General features: G+C 54.1%; 1 protein-coding gene across 4 annotated transcripts; it reads right to left on the bottom strand.

Moving 5' to 3' along the window:
• Positions 1 to 400: 400 nt before the first annotated feature.
• On the bottom strand, positions 401 to 17,100 carry MFSD13A (major facilitator superfamily domain containing 13A). Of its 4 annotated transcripts, none has more exons than XM_014958669.1 (9): positions 17,041 to 17,100; positions 9,131 to 9,399; positions 8,632 to 8,711; positions 7,395 to 7,844; positions 6,358 to 6,475; positions 5,343 to 5,439; positions 4,516 to 4,687; positions 3,229 to 3,422; positions 401 to 2,105 (listed from the first exon to the last, which is right to left on the bottom strand). In XM_014958669.1, exons 2-9 carry the CDS (start codon positions 9,293 to 9,295, stop codon positions 1,852 to 1,854), a joined length of 1,530 nt encoding a protein of 509 aa, XP_014814155.1. In that variant the 5' UTR covers positions 9,296 to 9,399; positions 17,041 to 17,100; the 3' UTR covers positions 401 to 1,851. The 4 variants fall into 4 exon arrangements, with proteins under 4 accessions (XP_014814155.1, XP_014814180.1, XP_014814172.1 ...); XM_014958694.1 differs by lacking the exon at positions 17,041 to 17,100 and adding an exon at positions 14,539 to 15,132 and having other exon boundaries at positions 1,801 to 2,105; XM_014958686.1 differs by lacking the exon at positions 17,041 to 17,100 and adding an exon at positions 12,607 to 12,810 and having other exon boundaries at positions 1,801 to 2,105.
• Between the last annotated feature and the right edge of the window lie 1,327 nt (positions 17,101 to 18,427).

The following is an 18,427-nucleotide window of genomic DNA, read 5'->3' as shown; positions in this document are numbered from 1 at the left end:
GGTGAGGGCAGCCGAGGCGCAGAGGAGCCGAGCGAGGGCTGGTGCAGACAGCGAGGACAGCCCTGGCTGAGCGACAGGAGCCGGTGCCAGCCCCGGCGCTCGCTGAGGACACGGTGAGCTTCACTGCCCGGGCAGGCCTGGGAAGGTGGCACAGTGCCCAGCAACGTCCCCAGCCTTGTCCCCAGAAGGTGAAGGAACGGGATGGTCTCATCCCTGAGGCCTTCCAAAGCAGCAGCCTCCCCCCAGCCCTCCCCCAATCCTCTCTGACCCCCCCGCCAGAAACAGGCCAGGTCCCAGCAGAGTTTTGCTGGAGGAACATCCCCCTTTTCTCCCATCCAACCCCAGCTGTGCCCCTGTGGCACTGCAGGAACCCAGCCAGGCTAGAAAAATCACCCAGTGGTACAGAAAAGATCATCTTTAATTTATGAAATGAAGAATCATTCTCAAACTTTTGTTAGAAGTCGCACAAATAACTTAATGATTGAACCATCAAAGAGCTACAGGAGCCTCGTGGCAGGAATGCCTTGGTCCGAGAGAGAAGGCAGCCGTGTCCTGAGGCAGGAGGGCAGGTTTGTGGGCTGAGACCCCCGAGGGAACCTGGCACTAAATAAAGAATGGCCCCCAAAGCCCGGAGCAGCCTTCAAACACTGCCTGCACCCCCTGCTCCTGCTGGGACACACAGGGCAGAGCTCTGCTTTGGCACATCTCTTCTCCCTGTCCCCAAACAGGGACCGAGGAGACCCTCCCTCACTGCAGGGACCCCTCTGGTGACGACCTGCCCGCTCTGCTCCCAGCTGGAACCAGAGAAACCAATCCCCCTGCTCTCCTCCTCGGGCCAGTTGATGCTGGGGGTTGGAACAAGATGATCTTTAAGGTCCCTTCCAACCCAAACCATTCTATGATCAAGCTCTGGGGCAGCGTTTTCAGGGGAGAGGACACAAGGTGTCTGTCTCTCCCCCCCAGAGGTAAAATCTCAACCCCGTGACTGCCCAGCATTGGGTCAGACAGGCTCCTCGGAGGAATCGAAGGCACAAAAGCAAGACCTGGTGTCTCCTCCAGGCTGTGCTCTCCCCCTGCGAGAGGGAAAGGCGCCAGGCTGCGGGAGGGGGCTCCTGGCACAGCGGTGTGACAGTGACAGCGCTGAGGGGAAGGGGCTGCAGGAGGGAGAGGAGGGAGAAACACAGGCAACGGGATGCCAGCTGAGATGTTCCAGCTCCAGGCTGAGCCCAGTTCAAGCCCAGCAGCTCTCCCAGCCCAGCAACAACTCCCTCTCTGAGGCAGCCTCGGCACAGCACCAGCCCAGCCAGCAGCCCCTGGCCGTGTGGGACATCGTCCTGGGAACAAGAAATGCCCAAGAGCAGATTTGGTCCAAGAACCGCAGCGCTGTACGTGGTTGTACCAGCTACTGGGAAAGGCCTTCAGGATCCTCCCATCCCCGCTCCTGCTGTCCTGAAGTCACCCTCTGGGTCACTGGGTCGCTCAGGAACCTCCCACTCCACTCCCCACTGCTGCAGGGCTCTGGCAAGGAAGGTGTCCCTTTGCATCCCCTCCTGCTCAGCCGGGGCCACAACCAGGGCAGAGGACTGCACTGGAGATGTGGCTGTCCCCAGCACTGTCACCTCCCTGCTGGCACAGGCTAGGACAAAGCCTTCTGGCTCCTGTGGCCAAACGATCTTACCCCAGGCCCCTCACACGCTGAACTTCTCTGCCTTCCCCAGCCACCTCCTCCCGGAAGGAGTAACCATCACCGTTACAGCATTTCACAGTGGAACTGTAAACACGGGGGTTTCTCAGCCGCCGCCACCCTGGAGCCAGCAAGGAACCCCCCCCCGGGTGGGGGCTCAGACACCCCTAGATGGTTTTGATCTCTGGGGCTCGGCCTTGCGTCAGGCTTTGGCGCTGAGCCTTCACCATCTGCAGCCGTTTCCCGTGCAGGCTGAACTGGGACCAGCTGAGGAGCTGCAGCAGCGCGCAGGCGATGGGCACGAACACCAGGAGGTAAAAGCAGCCCTGGCGAAGAGTCGGCTCCAAGGCTGCGGCGGAGTCCAGCTTGGGCTGGGCACTCACCACGTTGCTCAAGGGGTTGCGCTGGAAGATGTCGTAGCCTGGGGTCAGAGAAGAGTTTGTGAGACCAGGGACAGTGGGGATGGACCCTCATCCATCCTCCCCAAGTGACTGGCCTTGGAGATACAGAGACCAGGCATGAGGGCATCAAGGAAACCCTCAGTAAGCTCACAGACAACACCAAGTAGGGTGGGAGTGTTGATCTGCTGGAGGGTAGAAAGGCTTTGCAGAGGGATCTGGACAGACTGGATTGATGGGCTGAGGCCAATGGGATGAGGTTGAACAAGGCCAAGTGCCGGGTCCTGCCCTGGGGTCACACCAATCCCCTGCAGCGCTCCAGGCTGGGGGCAGAGTGGCTGGAGCTGCCTGGCAGAAAAGGACCTGGGGGTGTTGGTCGCCTGTCGGCCGAACAGGAGCCAGCAGTGTGCCCAGGTGGCCAAGAAGGCCACCAGCATCCTGGCCTGTGTCAGGAACAGCGTGGGGAGGAGGACTCAGGAGGTGATGGTCCCCCTGTCCTGGGCACTGGTGAGGGCCCACCTCGAGGGCTGGGTCCAGTTTTGGGACCCTCCCCACAAAAAAAAAAGACACTGAGGGGCTGGAGTGGGTCCAGAGAAGGGCAACGGAGCTGGGGAGGGGTCTGGAGAAGAAGTCTGATGAGGAGAGGCTGAGGGAGCTGGGGGGGGTTCAGCCTGGAGAGAAGGAGGCTGAGGGGAGACCTTCTGGCTCTCTCCAACTCCCTGAAAGGAGGGTGTAGCCAGGGGGGTCGGTCTCTGCTCCCAAGTCACAGGCCATGGGACAAGAGGAAACGGCCTCAAGTTGCACCAGGGGAGGTTCAGATTGGAGACTGGGAACAATTTTTCCATGGAAAGGGTTCTTAAGCCTTGGAATGGGCTGCCCAGGGAAGGGGTTGAGGCCCCATCCCTGGAGGGATTTCAAAGCCGGGTTGCCATAGTGCTTAGAGCCATGGGTTAGTGATGGGTTTTATCAGAGTTAGGGTGATGGTTGGACTAGATGATCTTGAAGGACCCTTCTAACCCGGACAATTCTATGATTCTAACTGGAAGAGCTTTCTGCACCGACCCAGGGCACAGGACACAGTGAAGGACACTGAACTCACAGCTCTGCCCTCTCCTGCCCCGATGGTTTCCCCAGGAGCAGCCTCACCTGTGTATGCAGAGAGCAGCCAGGTGCCGATGAGAGGGGCGAAGGTCTGGCCTGGCTTGGTGACCAGAGCCACCATCCCAAAGAGCAGCGCTGAGGCTGCCTGCTTCCTGCGGTTCAGGACTAGATCTTCATCCACCAAGTCTGTGACCACCAGGTTGAGCAACTTGCAGGTCCCTTCTGTGAACACTCGGTTGCTGCAGAACAACAGGCAAAGCGCTGAATGGAGGCGTCAAGAAATGACAGGAGTGTGTGGGAGAGAGGGTTGAGAAAGGTTCCCCAAAACTTCAACTAAGAACTTCAGAAGCCCTGGCTATGGGAGGGGAACTGCTAACAATTGCATACCCTGCTGTGACACCTTGGATCAGTCCTGACCTGCCACACAGACAGGGCTGGGGACACACTGGGCCAGTAGCAAACAGGCAGCTGCAGCACATACCCCTCTGCTCTGCTCTTGTGAGGCCCCACCTGGAGTGCTGTGTCCAGCTCTGGAGTCCTCAGCACAGGAAGGACATGGACCTGTTGGAACGGGTCCAGCGAAAGGCCACAAAAACGGTCCGAGGGCTGGAGCCCCTCTGCTGTGAAGACAGGCTGAGAGAGCTGGGGGTGTTCAGCCTGGAGAAGAGAAGGCTCTGGGGAGACCTTATAACGGCCTTCCAGTACCTGAAGGGGCTCCAGGAGAGATGGGGAGGGACTCTTGGTCAGGGAGTGGAGCCACAGGACGAGGGGTAATGGTTTTAAATTGGAAGAGGGGAGATTTAGATGAGATACCAGAAAGAAACTCTTTGCTGTGAGGGTGGTGAGACCCTGGAACAGAGAAGCTGTGGCTGCCCCATCCCTGGAGGGGTTCAAGGCCAGGCTGGATGGGGCTTGGAGCAACCTGGTCTGGTGGGAGGTTTCCCTGCCCAGGGCAGGGGGTGGGAACTCCATGATCTTTAAGGTCCCTTCCAACTCTGACCATTCTATAATTCTATACTGAGGTCTGTGGCCACAGGCAGGCTGCAGAGGAGGTGGGGAGCTCGGCTCTGCAGCCAGGAGAGGCTGCCACCAACCCTGCCGGGTCTCTGTCCCCTGAACATCCCTGCCTCCCTCACCCTGCTGCAGGCACCGCCTACAGATTCTGCAGTGGCCCGTCCCGAGCTCAGGCACAGTCACAGCTGGGACCCTCATGGCTTCTGTGTGACCCTGGTCACTGCTCCCCACCTCCCACTCTTCTCTGTAAATCAGGGACAAGGCATTTCCCCTCCCAGGGGTCAGGAGGAGCAGGGCAATGGAGTGCTGCCAGCCTACCTGGCAATGAAGATGCAGAGCAGATACACCTGGTCGGGTCCTGCCAGGAGCATGACAACGCTGAGAGCCAGCTTCAGGAAGAAAAGTCCTCGCACCACAGCGTAAACCCCACAGCGGCGGCAGAGGGAGAGGAAGTAGAGGTTGTTGAGATGGGGGGCAATGTAGGAAACACCTGAGGAGAGACAGAGGCACAAATAGCTTGAGGGAGTTTCAGTATCCACCACGTCCCCAGGACCGATACTGAGAGAGGGGACACGGCTGGTCACCACCAGCAGGGCTGTAGGACACAAAGTAGAGACTAGTCCCCCCCGCACACACAGAGGCTTTGTGGCACAGCACACACTCTTCCTACAGACAGAAGGTTCTTCCATCAACCTCATGGGCAGGAAGGAAGAAAATACTTTGCCCAGTGTCACACAGGACCTGGGACTCAGCCCTGGAGCAGAAATGAGAGGGAGGGGACAGCATGACCAGACCTGGCCCACACAGAACCCTCCCAGGGTACCTCTAGGACCGGTGCCCACAGATCTGGGGCAGCCTGTGCCACACAGAGAAAGGGATTAAATGCAGGGCTGTGTTCCCTCTTGCATCCTGGGGACACTGTTTGCAGGCACTAATGCTCAGAGCAGTATCTCTGTGGCACCTAAGCCAGAGTCCCAGGGAGCCAAGGCTCCAAGTCACTTCTGTGCCCAGGAAGGAAGATCCAGGGAAGCACGTGGGAAGTGTGACCCAAAGACTGGCGTGTGAGCACATCTCTCCCCAGAGCAAATCCAGACCCAGGCCAGCTCCTAACCCGGCTGCTCCTTCCAGTCCCACCTGAGACTCACCGAGCAGGAAGGATCCAGTAGAGACAGAGATCTGGTCTGACAGCAGGTGCTCCAGGAACAGGGGGAAGAAGTTGCTGTTAAAGTGGCAGTGAAAAACCTGTGAAGGCAGCATGCAGATGAGCTGGTCAGCATGAACAGCAGTAAGAGAGAACAGAAAAAGCCTAACAGCTCTCTGGGCTCTGTTATCCTAGGAGCCCTGTGCCAAGGGACCATGCAGGATGGGCCTGGAGTAATTGAGCAGAGCAAGAGCCTGGTTTTGGAGTTCAGGACACTGTGGGCTTTGAGACTGCAAAGCTGTAACACCACCAGCCATGCCCACTGCACCCCTGGGGGCAGTACTGCTGCTGGGACAGGCAGGGCAAGGAGGTGACAGCAGAGACCACGAGGGCTTGGGGGAGACAGTGGCATGGCAGAAGGGAGGAGGCAGCTGTCAGGAGGACAAGGATAAGGTGGCAGCAAGGCTCAAGGCTGGAACACAAAGATGCAGAGCAGCATCAAGAGCCTGAGGGGAACTGAGGGATTGCTGGGGAGACGGGAGCTGTGACTGCAGCACCCCAAGCTGGGCAGGCTTCTGGCATTTGGTAGTAATCACTGAAAAGGATGAAGAACAGAAATGGCAAAAGCTATTTGGGAGGTGGATCCATCTGGACAGCTGAGAAGAGCGATGGGAGCCTCAGGAAAGCAGAAAGAGGAGACACTGCTGACAGCCACACTAGCAAGCTGCACTCCAGAACTCATCCCCACCACGAGCCAGGCCCTGTGCTTCTGCACCGCAGAGCTCAGCCAGCCCCCATCATCCAGCCTGCGCCGTGGAGGGAGGAAGGAAAACCCCACAGCTCGCTCAGAAGTACTCTCAGGTCACAAGCAGGGAGAGTGGCTACCAGCTGCTGAATCAGCCAGGGTGTGCAGGAGGCTCCAAAAGCAAGTGGGTGCTGGAAACACCTCTGCCCTTCCTGGGGATCTCACATATCACCATCTCACCCTCTGAATCACAACCCGTCGCCGCCGCACCCACCTGGACGAGGTTCATGCAGACAAACCAGAGGAAATTGCGATGCCGGGAGAGCTGCTGGAGATACTCTGCCAGGGTGATCCTCTTCTCCTGGGGGACGGAGAGTTTCTCAATGTACAGCCTAAAGGGAGAGAAAAAAAAAACCACAAAAAAAAAGCAAGCAACCTCACACCAAGCAGGGGAGAGCCCCCAGCCCTCCCTGTGTAAATGCAAAGCTGTCTCTCCCCAGCTCCCATCCCAACTTTCCCTCTCCCTGGATCAGGAGTCTACAACGTTTGCTTATTGCTAGCAAGAACCACAGGCAACGGGCCTCCCCAGGAAATTTGGCTTCTGAACTTCAAAATTCAGACTTCAGTCTACAAAAGCATTCTCCTCTTATCAGCCATCCCACTCTGCACAGGCTCCTCTTCCACCTCCCTGCGTTAGCTCTCACCTGGCAGATCTCACCAGCACCTGCCGCGTTAGTACAGCGTCACGCCGGCAGCTCAGTGCCCCAGCCACGTGAGGCAGCCCAAGGGGAAGCAAGGGAGCTGAACAGGGGGAAAAAAACCAGCTGCGTGGTGACCCACCAACAGCCCAGCCACTACCAGGCAGCTAAAGCGAGTGACAGGGGAAGGGACATTGGCTTTGTCCCACCCCAGAGGAAACAGCCAGCCAGGTGGTCTCATGCTCAAGCAGGGACGCTCTCCCGACAAGCTGCTTCTGACATTTTGCCACTCACAGGCCTCACTGGGTGCTCTAGATATTAACTCATTTCATGTTCCAAACACTGGATGGGCCACACCAGAAGGTCAGGGCTCTGCCTCCAGTTTGGGCCAGGCGTGTCAGGAGATAGTTTTGTCCTATTTTCAGAAGGCCTTAGCAGCCAGTGTGACAGAGGTGATTCGCAAAACTGTATCAACAGACAAGAACCATAAATGATTAACAAAAATTTGTCTCGTCCTGGACCTTCCCACACATTCAGTTCGCCGCAGCGCGCAAAAGGACTCTACAGATCTACGCCAGGCCTTTGTCCCTGCTGCAGAAATGATGACACTTACTCTTTTAGGGTTGATTCCTGGTCCCATTTTGCTTTCCCATCAGCCTCAAACCGCTGGCGAAGCAGCTGGGTGGACAGGGTGAAGCCGAGGCTGGAGCAGAGGGCCAGCACCACGCAAAATATGCGAAAGGAAAAGAAGTCCTCTTTGTTCCACACCGCGTAGGACATGAACACAGAGAGGGAGCCTATGGCACTGAAGAGGGAGCAGTAGAAGTTGAGGCTAGTCCTGTCTTTTGCTGAAACAGCCAGGTCCGCCAGCAAGGCGTTGTGATGGAGGTCGACCATGGTGAGGAAACTGTCGTACATGCAAAGGCAAAGGAGGAACTGCAAACCAGGATGAGCCCAAGCAACCCAGAAAGCCAGGAAAGAGATGGCAAAGAGGGGGCCATTGTGGCTTAGCGCCCTGAGCCTCTTCAAAACTACTTCTGGAGAGGAAATCTCTGCTCCTGGCCTGCAAGAGAAGACACAGATTTTAGACACTTGGACAAAACCCTGTTTGACCCATGTATTCTCCCTCTCCAAAGAAGTTGTGTGAGCAGCCTAGACGCAAATACAGCTTTTGCTCATGCAACAAGCACCCACATCACATACGTTCTCAGCTAATACGTGAACATACTGAAAATATGGGTTTAAGAAGGTCAAAGAACATGAAGGGACTATTTTTTTTCTCCAGAGCAAGTCTCTCCCTGAGAGAGCTGTTTTGCACAACGTAAATCATTTCAATAAGAAGTTTTTACTAGCTGCAGGAAGCCACACCACGATTTTCATTAAAAGCTTCACATAAATACATGAGAAATGCTAATGCCAACCGTGATTCATGATCCAGAAAGTTTGGGAACAACTGGTCTGTGGCATTCCAGGCAGAAATAGTCCTTTCCCACCTGGTGTCTCCCAAACCATGTACAGACACTCTCCAACATCCTACTAAAAGAATTACTCCTACAGCAACGGGCTTGAGATTTTAGATGCCCACATATCAGGTTCTGTACCACCCACGTGATTGTTAAGGGTTAGGGTCACATCTACCCGACAGACATGCGACCTCTATACAGCCAGGTACTGAAATAACGTGCAAACAGCACTGAACTTCAAAAGTGCCAGGAAAAGGAGGTATTTAAGAGTTTCATGTTTCAGAAACCATTCCCACGCCCCCATTTTAAAGCTTTCAATTTCTCACCACCACCCCCCAAGAGACTGAACAGCTTCCCAGCCTCTGTTGGAAATGGAATTTAACTTACTGCTGTGTGCTAAGGAACACTCGGTCGCTCAGCCAGCCAAAGAGAGGGTCATTGAGGCTGTTCCAGATCAGAAACACTGTCTAAGAAAGAAAACAGGACAGTGAAACAAACCAGAGGACACCTCAGTTCTGTCAGTGAAGCAAGCATTGCTGAGCTGGACAACCAGCAGGAACCATCCCAGTTCACCTTCCCTGCCCCATCACCACTCTATGATTCCCCTCTCTCTGGGACAACTGCCAGAGCGAGGGCAGAGGTTTTCCCTGCTTTCCCCGGAGGAAAGGCAGTCTGAAAAACAAAGTCTCTGGGTTTTCTATCCCAGCTTGTTCTATTTTTATGCAAATGGAAAACACTGAAAAGCCCAGTTAGCACTGGGAAGGCTCCTTTGCTCCCTCACCAAAGGGCAACAACACTGCTATTACAGCTAAGGCTCCCAACACTTCTAGCAAGGAGTCTTGGTTTCAGAATTTTGCATTGAAGAGGGCAGTTGGAAAACACTCACCTCTCCTATCCAAAAGGACAGTTTATCAATCTTGTAAACAGAGACAAAGGTGTCCACGTAGTACAGGAGGAACACATTGTGCAAAATGGAAACGAAGAGCGACAGGGAGCCGTAGATCACCGCGGTGGGCAGATGAAAAAGACAAGCCAACAGTCGCAACCCCATGTTGGTGTGGTCAACGTTCAGCTCCCTCCATCACCTCCACTTCAGATGGGATGTCTCCTCCCAACACCTGCTACATCTTTGTTGGGGCCAATCCATTGTTGCTCCTGCAGGAGAGGAAAAAAAAAAAAAAAACACAAACAAAAGCCAACAGATTCAATTTCTTAAATTAACTAAAAGTTCAATCAAATTAATTGGTCAATCTTTTGCCAGCAGAGATCAGAATTCATATTGCTTTGAGGAGCTGTTCAAAAGTGGATTGGAGGGGATTTAAGAGACTGAAAGCTGTCTGCTGCACTAAAGCTGTTTCATTAAGCTGAGGCCAGGCTGCGGGCTCCCGGGGGTGCGACTGTCTCCTCGTCAGCAGCCTGCCCCGTCCTTTACCCCCTAATGTTCTTTGTCATCCAGCAAGCAGCCGATTAGCTCTCTCCAGCTCTTTAAAGGCAAGGTCACAGGAGGAATCAAGCTAGAGAGCTGCCAACGGCAAAGCAAGCCTTCAGAAAACACACCTAAGTCACTCCCGGTTTAGATACCAGCGTAAATTTTTTAGCCAAAAATAAAATGGCAAGGGCCGTGATGTAATGTCACACGTGCAGGCTGCCTTCCCCCCCCCAGTCACCGCTGACTGCACCTGGGCTGGCTCGGGCAGGAGTTATTTATGGCAAGCAGGGCTGATGCTCTGTGCTATGAAGAGATACGACCAGAACACGACGGCGTGCGGCAGGCAGGCTGCTGTCCTGAAATAAAAGCAACCAGGAGTCACTGAACAGCTGTCCAGCTCGTCTTGGAGCACCCTGAATTTTAGGATCAGTGTCTGAAATAAAGATGCTTTGGCTGGCTGGCAATATATGTGGAAATAAAGCCAGTGGGAACTGCGGTGTTATACCAGAGCTAGTCACTGTATCTTCACAAGGGGCTAAGTTGTGAGGGGAGGACTCCTTTCATCAGCACTGACTGGGGCTCACGGGCAGGAGGTGGGACCATCATCCTCCCATGATGGGGAATCACAGAATTGTCTGGGTTGGAAGGGACCTTTCAGATCATCCAGTCCAACCATCACCCTAACTCTGATAAAACCCATCACTAACCCATGGCTCTAAGCACTATGGCAACCCGGCTTTGAAATCCCTCCAGGGATGGGGCCTCAACCCCTTCCCAGGGCAGCCCATTCCAAGCCTTAAGAACCCTTTCCGTGGAAAAATTGTTCCTCATCTCCAATCTGAACCTCCCCTGGTGCAACTTGAGGCCATTTCCTCTGGTCCCATGGCCTGTGACTTGGGAGCAGAGACCGACCCCCCCTGGCTACACCCTCCTTTCAGGGAGTTGGAGAGAGCCAGAAGGTCTCCCCTCAGCCTCCTTTTCTCCAGGCTGAACCCCCCCAGCTCCCTCAGCCTCTCCTCATCAGACTTCTTCTCCAGACCCCTCCCCAGCTCCATTGCCCTTCTCTGGACCCTTGTGCTTTTCAGACTAAGCCCCCTCTCGCACTGAAGTCACTACAGATCAAAGGCAGAACACAGGGCACCCCTTCAGAGGCACTTGTGTATCTGGTGAGATGTTAAGTGTTCTTAAATCAGTGTAAGTCAGCTTCTCCAGCCTGTGCTATCAGAAGAAGCCCTGTTCACAGCATAACAGCATACACGTGACAGGTGACAACAAGGTCACTATCTTAACGCTGTCAGAAGCAAGATAAAGGGCTGGAAGTTGCTCCCGTTTCAGCCCTCCAGGGTCTGCACTCACCCAGCTCAGCCATGGTGTGGGGACTTCACGAGGTGGGATAAGGATGAGCACATCAGAAATGGGAAACTACGCACCAAGCCAGCCCTCTCAGGCTTGCAACATCAGCTGCAGCCAGTCCAAGCAGAAGATCAAAGGGGAAGAATAAGCGGATGGGTATGAAACCGGATGAAACTCCAGTCCCATTCAGCGTTTCCCAGAAGCCGTGAGTCTGACCACTTCTATCTCGGCAAGAATTAGAAAAGCAAAAATAACCATCTGCTTTGCCTAACCCAAGGAATTCCTCATAACTAGTTTAGAAGGAGCAGGAACAGGACTTGTTCCAATGAATTACATCACTAGATTGAAACTGCACATCGGCTCCACGCGTAGCCAAAGCACTAGACCTCAGCTGGATCCAACTGCAGAGCCCTCGTGGAGCGGAGCCACCATCCTGCATCCCCACCAGGCCAAAACCCACCCCCAGATAAAAGCTAAGACACTGCTTGGAGGGGACTTCAGCCAGACAATGAACTTTTATAGGTGGAATTAAAGACAGACAAAGCTCAAGGGGAAATTGCATTTTCCATGGTCATGAATTGAAAAGGAGTCAAGAATTTGTGATGTGGAAAGATAAAGGTTAAGAAGTAAAAGCTAAGCCAACTGACCCTCTGATGAGTCCTCTGTCTCTCTTCTGCAAATGACTGGGTCAAGGAGAGATGAAGCCACCAGAGTGCTGGGCACCCTCACAAACTGGATGGAGATCAAGTGGACAGCATCACTGTGCATCATATGAAACCTGAGTGAATCCAGACCTTGACCACTGCATGTACATCTCACCTCACTACAAGCTTCCTGAGACATAGAACTGAGAGGGATCAAAGAAGGGCAACTAAAGTGATCAAGGGACTGAGGCAGCTGCCTGCTGAGGAAAGACTAAAGAGGTGGGACTCTTCAGGAAGGGAGGAAAGGCTGAAGGGGGGCATGATCTGACCACAAAAGACTCTGAGGGGCTGGAATGGGTCCAGAGAAGGGCAACGGAGCTGGGGAGGGGTCTGGAGAAGAAGTCTGATGAGGAGAGGCTGAGGGAGCTGGGGGGGTTCAGCCTGGAGAAAAGGGGGCTGGGGGGAAACCTTCGGGCTCTCTCCAACTCCCTGAAAGGAGGGGGTAGCCAGGGGGAGTCGGTCTCTGCTCCCAAGTCACAGGCCATGGGACAAGAGGAAACGGCCTCAAGTTGCACCAGGGGAGGTTCAGATTGGAGATGAGGAACAATTTTTCCATGGAAAGGGTTCTTAAGCCTTGGAATGGGCTGCCCAGGGCAGGGGTTGAGGCCCCATCCCTGGAGGGATGTCAAAGCCGGGTTGCCATAGTGCTTAGAGCCATGGGTTAGTGATGGTTTTATCAGAGTGAGGTTGATGGTTGGACCGGATGACCTGAAAGGTCCCTTCCACCCCAGACAACTCTATGATCAAGGTTTACAGAGCCCCACGTGCAGTGGATAAGGTGAAGGTGGAACCGTTGTGTACCAGAACATAAGAACTGGGAGCACTCACTCTAACTAGCAGGAAAATAGTTCAAAGCACATGAAAATACTTCCCTACCTGGCAGGCAGCAAACATCTGACATTTGCTGCCAAAGGAGGTTCCACAGATGGGTGGCAGCTCCACAGGATTAGACAAATTCATGGAAAACAGCTGCACACAAACAGCTACGAGAGAGAACAGGCAGGAAAATCCTCTCTGGTGTCCCTAATCCCAGCACTGTGCCTGCTGGGGGTGGACAAGCAGAAAGACCCACAGACAGAGGCCAGGCCGACGTGTTCTCCCTCTAAATAGCATCTCCTGCTGCTGCTGTGGGGCAGAATGTGGGGTGAGACAGACCAACGGCTAGGGCTATTCTTAACCTGGGCTTGACTTTGCTCCCCAACGCCTGTCTGAAAGCAAAGCCGGCTCTCGGCTCGGTCCTTAGCGCTGCACTTTACACGTAGTACCCCTACAAATAATACTGCACTAAGCACATGCTGCACAAACCACAGCTGCTGAAGTTTCCAGAGACACCTCATTTTGCCATTTTTATGCTACGGCGCTGTTTAAAGGCGGCAAAGTTCCACTTCCTCTCCTCCTCCCTCGTCACTCCCTCGCAGATGCGCAACCCCCTCCAGCCAGCTGACATTTCTAAGTGATTTCACTTTGCTGGGAGAGTTGTTAGGTCATTTTATATTTTTATATATATATATTTTTTCCCCTCCCCATCTGCAAATGTGCAGACGAGAAGAAACAAATCACAGTTGTTTGTAAAAAATAGATTGTGCTTCTACATCCAAAGCAGTGTGTTATTTAAGCTTGCCACAGTGGTATTTTCATAACCTTTTCCTTGGGATGGAGAATTACTCACGGAGTATGTCAGAACTTTTCAACGTTGGGTTGTAAGCAGTAATGGGAAAAGGAGCTGCAGGAGGGAATAGCTATCATTCATTCGCGCTGAACTTCTAACGCACAGTCATAAAAGCAACAAGCTCGTAAATTAGAAAGCAATGAGCCTTTATTTCAGAAACTTCCACCTCCGCCTCTGACATCTGGCGTCACTCCTGCCAGTGACGTTTGCAGATCTTATCTTTTGGAGAAGGATGTTTGAACAGTGGCTACCAGGAAAGCATCGCTTTTGTTTGAGCGTGCTGGCTGGCAACACACCACAGCCTGGAGCTCGCACATCTGTTCTAACTTCCCAGCCAGCTCACAGCTGGATTCACCAGTCACTGCGTCCCACGGCCATTCAGCAACCCCTTGGCCTTCCAATGAGCCTGAGCTCCAGCCTTCCACAGCTGAAGCCAGTTGTACTGAGTTGCCAACAGAGCCATCTCCATGAATCTTGGCCCAAGCCAGCCTTTTAAGCAGGGCCAGATGACTCTGATTTGCCAAAGCTGCCACTCAGGAACCTGAAATAGTCATCTGCAGACCTGACCGCAGTAACGGGATGACTCGCCCGTTCACTCTCCACTACGTGGTTAACACAGGCTGGAATATCCCAAATAATACTTCAGGATATGACAGTGCTTGCTCCAGTCATCCCTATGCTGCCTCTGCTGCATATTCTGGATTTTAGGTGGCTTACTAGCTAAAGCAAAGGGCCAGAAAAATATACCAGCTTGGTGTCTCTGCATCTGCTACACGATAAATCCGCTATCTGGACACACCACCCAAGAGAGGACCCTATTTCTAGACATTCATTATGGCCAGACAGGACTGGGACTGCTGGTGGCCCAGCCCCATTCACAGGGAAGCCATTCACGAGCTGTGCCCATCACAGAGCTGCTGCCCTGTGACCCATCCCAGCACCACATCAATCCTTCCTGGACACCATAAGTGATGGTCTTGGCCAGGGGAAGGAGTCATGGACATCTTCATCTGGTCAGGCTCATCTGTCAGTGACAGCTCAGCTTTGTCAGCACAGACCAGGTTCTGCACGCTCCTTCCCACCCTGTGTGTGGCACCCCAGGAGGTCTCCAAAGCACAGATACCAGAGTGGGTCCTCACCTCATGAAGCTACTCAGATTCTGGCACGACTTGGTTCAAGTAAGATGGAAAATCCTTCCACAGAGCTACTTCACTAACTTAATGAAACTGCAAGAGCCTCCACTTAAATCAAAAAAAGTCTCAAAATCTTTTTCCTATCCCAGGAAAACTCTGATCTAGACACTCCACAAAACTTAGGCTCCTCTGACCAAACTCCGATCCCTTACACCCTCTTAGAGATGGATATATCTCCATGACTCCAAGTTTCTCCACTGCATTACTTCTGAAATCCTAACCCCACGTTTTCTCAGATAATCCACTTGCTGACAGAGAGCCTTGGGGGAATGCTAAACCCAGTCCTACGTGAAACACTAATGAACTCCCCAACAGCAGCCTGGTCTCTGAACAGTAAAGTGATGAAACCTGTGAAAACCTGATGCTACCTGGGTCAGACAAGGAAACGTGACTCTTCGAGGAGGCACTCAGGGTGTTTCCCACTACTGTTTACCTGTTCAATAGCAGATGCCTACGTATCATGGGATGTTGGGTAACACCCTTCTTATTAAGGGCAATCATGTGCCTCCATCAGGTGCTGCCCTTGCTCCCGCAAAGTTCAAACCATAAACAGAACTGCCACACAGAGGACAATCAACATCTTGAAGCAGCTGGTAGTTTCGGGGAACTGTGTTCCAGCCGAGCAATCTTGTTAAATCAGATCTCATTCCCTAATGAGATTACGAGGTTCGTTAATAGAGGCAATCCGGTAGATCTCATAGTCTTGGAACCTTGTAACACATTAACAGCACATGGCATCCCTTTTCTAAGCAATTAATTCTTTCACAGTGTACAGATGTATTAAATACTGGTTCCCCAGGATGTTATTAGAATCACAGAATGGTCAGAGCTGGAAGGGACCTTAAAGATCATCGAGTTCCACCCCCGCTGCCCTGGGCAGGGACACCTCCCACCAGACCAGGTTGCTCCAAGCCCCATCCAGCCTGGCCTTGAACCCCTCCAGGGATGGGGCAGCCACAGCTTCTCTGGGCAACCTCTTCCAGGCTCTCGCCACCCTCACAGCAAAGAATTTCTTTCTAGTATCTCATCTAAATCTCCCCTATTCCAATTTAAAACCATTACCCGTCATCCTATGGCTCCCCTCCCTGACCAAGAGTCCCTCCCCATCTCTCCTGGAGCCCCTTCAGGTACTGGAAGGCCGTTAGAAGGTCTCCCCAGAGCCTTCTCTTCTCCAGGCTGAACACCCCCAGCTCTCTCAGCCTGTCTTCAGAGCAGAGGGGCTCCAGCCCTCAGATCATCATATTATTAATATAAGCTCTAATACCATAGTGGACTTCACAGCACTGATACGGGGACCCCTGCCAGGTAACTCTGGCCTCAAATTAAAAATCTGAAAGTAAATATAAAACCCTTGCTGAATACAACTGCCAAGAATGAAGTCACAGAAGCTGGAAGAGGGGATTGCTACACAGATAGAGCCTGTTCTCGTTCAGACCCAACAGGAAGCACAAGGTGAGAAGCACTTTTTAACACTCTGCCCAAGCAGCAGTGAATAGGAGTTTCTGCTACACCATCTCCATCACCTCTCCATGGAGACTTCTCACCTCTGCAAACCTTTCAAAGCTGCAGTCACCCCCTGAACCCCCCAAATGCAGCCGCCAGCCACAGGCCACTAACTGAATGGCTGATGGAAGCCCAGCCGCGGAGGCCACCAGAGATCTCTGTGGCTTTTAGGACTGGAAAACCCAGCACTAGGTCACCCGCTGAAGTACCTGGTGGCCCACCCAAGGGAAAGGAACAGAAGGAGCCAGGAAATGCCTGCAAAGCCAGGCCCGGGATGGGGATGCCGTTTCTTTAGCTACCAAGGGGATGAGCCTGAGCAGTAGAGCTACCACCAGCACCCCAGAACCATCCAGCCCCCTATCTACACATCCCCCCCGTGCCAGGAGAGGCCTAGCAGCCCTGTGAGAGGAAGCCATGGCCAGGGAAGGGCCTGTGGTGGGCTCCCACTCGGGCTCCACGGGGGCAGAGGGTTGTGCTGCTCAGGCAAAGGGAAGGTGTCACAGGGTCATGGTGGGCCAGAGCCCCGCTCCACGCTTCCAGGTGCGGTGGTGCAACGCCAGGGCCACCTCTCCTCGCCGGGACCCTCCGAGGGGGTGGGAGCCAGACCCCAACCGCCTCCAGAGCGGGGCACAGACGGACCGAGCCCCCCCTCCGCCCGCCAGCAGTGACAGCGGGGAGGCAGCGCACCCCCCGCGCCCGCGTGGGACGGTCCAGAGGAACGGGGTGGGAGGCGCACCCCAGGGCTCTACCAATGCGGGGCGGGGGGAGCCCCCCCATCCCGCAGGGGCCGCATCACCGCAGAGGGGGGGTCTCCCCCACCCCGCCCGGACGGCCCCGCTGCAGGAGGGGAGACAAACGCAGGCCGGTATCGAGGAGAAGGAAGCACCGCAACGTATCCCCCCTCCCTCTCCCTCTCCCCCGTGTCGCCCCCTCAGCGCCTCCTACCTCCGTCCGTTACCGGCGCTGCCGCCGCCGAACCGCACCCCCGCGCATGCGCGTCCCGCCGCAGCCTGACCCCGCCCTGCCGCCCGGCGCCATCTTGTGTCCTGGCAAGTGAAGCCGCCCCCTGCCGGCCGGCCGCCATCTCGTGTGCGGTCACTGCCCTGGCAGTCACAGAGCTGTCTGGGCTGGAAGGGACCTTTCAGATCATCCAGTCCAACCACCAACCGAACTCTGATAAAAACCATCACTAACCCATGGCTCTAAGCACTATGGCAACCCGGCTTTGAAATCCCTCCAGGGATGGGGCCTCAACCCCTCCCCTGGGCAGCCCATTCCAATGTGCAATAACCCTTCCTGTGTCAAAATTGTTCCCAATCTCCAATCTGAACCTCCCCTGGTGCAACTGGAGGCCGTTCCCTCTTGTCCCATGGCCTGTGACTTGGGAGCAGAGACCGACCCCCCCCTGGCTACACCCTCCTTTCAGGGAGTTGGAGAGAGCCAGAAGGTCTCCCCTCAGCCTCCTTTTCTCCAGGCTGAACCCCCCCAGCTCCCTCAGCCTCTCCTCATCAGACTTCTTCTCCAGACCCCTCCCTAGCTCCGTTGCCCTTCTCTGGACCCGCTCCAGCCCCTCAATGTCTTTTCTGCTGTGAGGGACCCCAAACTGGACACAGTATTTGGACACAGCTGGAAGCCATCCTGGCCTCCTGCAGTTCCTCGGGTTCCCAGGCCCTGGCCCAGCCACCATTGTTAAGGGGTAGCAGTGAAGGCATGGTGGTCCCAGGCCTCATCCAGCGGGGTGCCCTCCAGCACACAGGCCACCCCCAGGACCTGCCACCCTTCACCATGGGGCTGGAAGAGACACGGGGCAGGGAAGCACAAGATGCCTCTTGGTGAAGACAACTGGATCTGTGGTGCCTTCTCACCTCAAACACGCCGAGGTGCTCCAAGGGAGCCTCAAAAGAGCATTGTGCCAACCTGCAAAATGACAAAGTGAAAACAAAACAGCAAGTGTGGCTGCTCAGGGGCACATAGCCTTCCCTGTAATCCATCAGATTCCCTAGTTGTCTCTGGACTTAGTCATCAGCTGCTTATGCCTCTCTCCCAAGACTTATTTACATTATAGAATCATAGAATTGTCTGGGTTGGAAGGGACCTTTCAGATCATCTAGTCTAACCATTAACCTAACTCTAATAAAAAACATCACTAAAACATGTCTCTAAGCATTATGTCAACCCGTCTTTTGAATAACTCCAGGGATGGTGCCTCAACGTTTCAGAAAACAGAGACTGTTATCTTTTAATATCCTTTATTATCTCTTGTTGGAGCTTTCTCTCAAAGAAGCAACTCCTGTTTGCGGCATGCACATCACCCTCCAGCCCTCACCACAAC

This window comes from Calidris pugnax, unplaced genomic scaffold (genome assembly GCF_001431845.1).
Source record: "Calidris pugnax isolate Ruff unplaced genomic scaffold, ASM143184v1 scaffold4, whole genome shotgun sequence".
NCBI lineage: Eukaryota > Metazoa > Chordata > Aves > Charadriiformes > Scolopacidae > Calidris > Calidris pugnax.
This window is presented reverse-complemented; position numbering and strand designations above follow the sequence as displayed.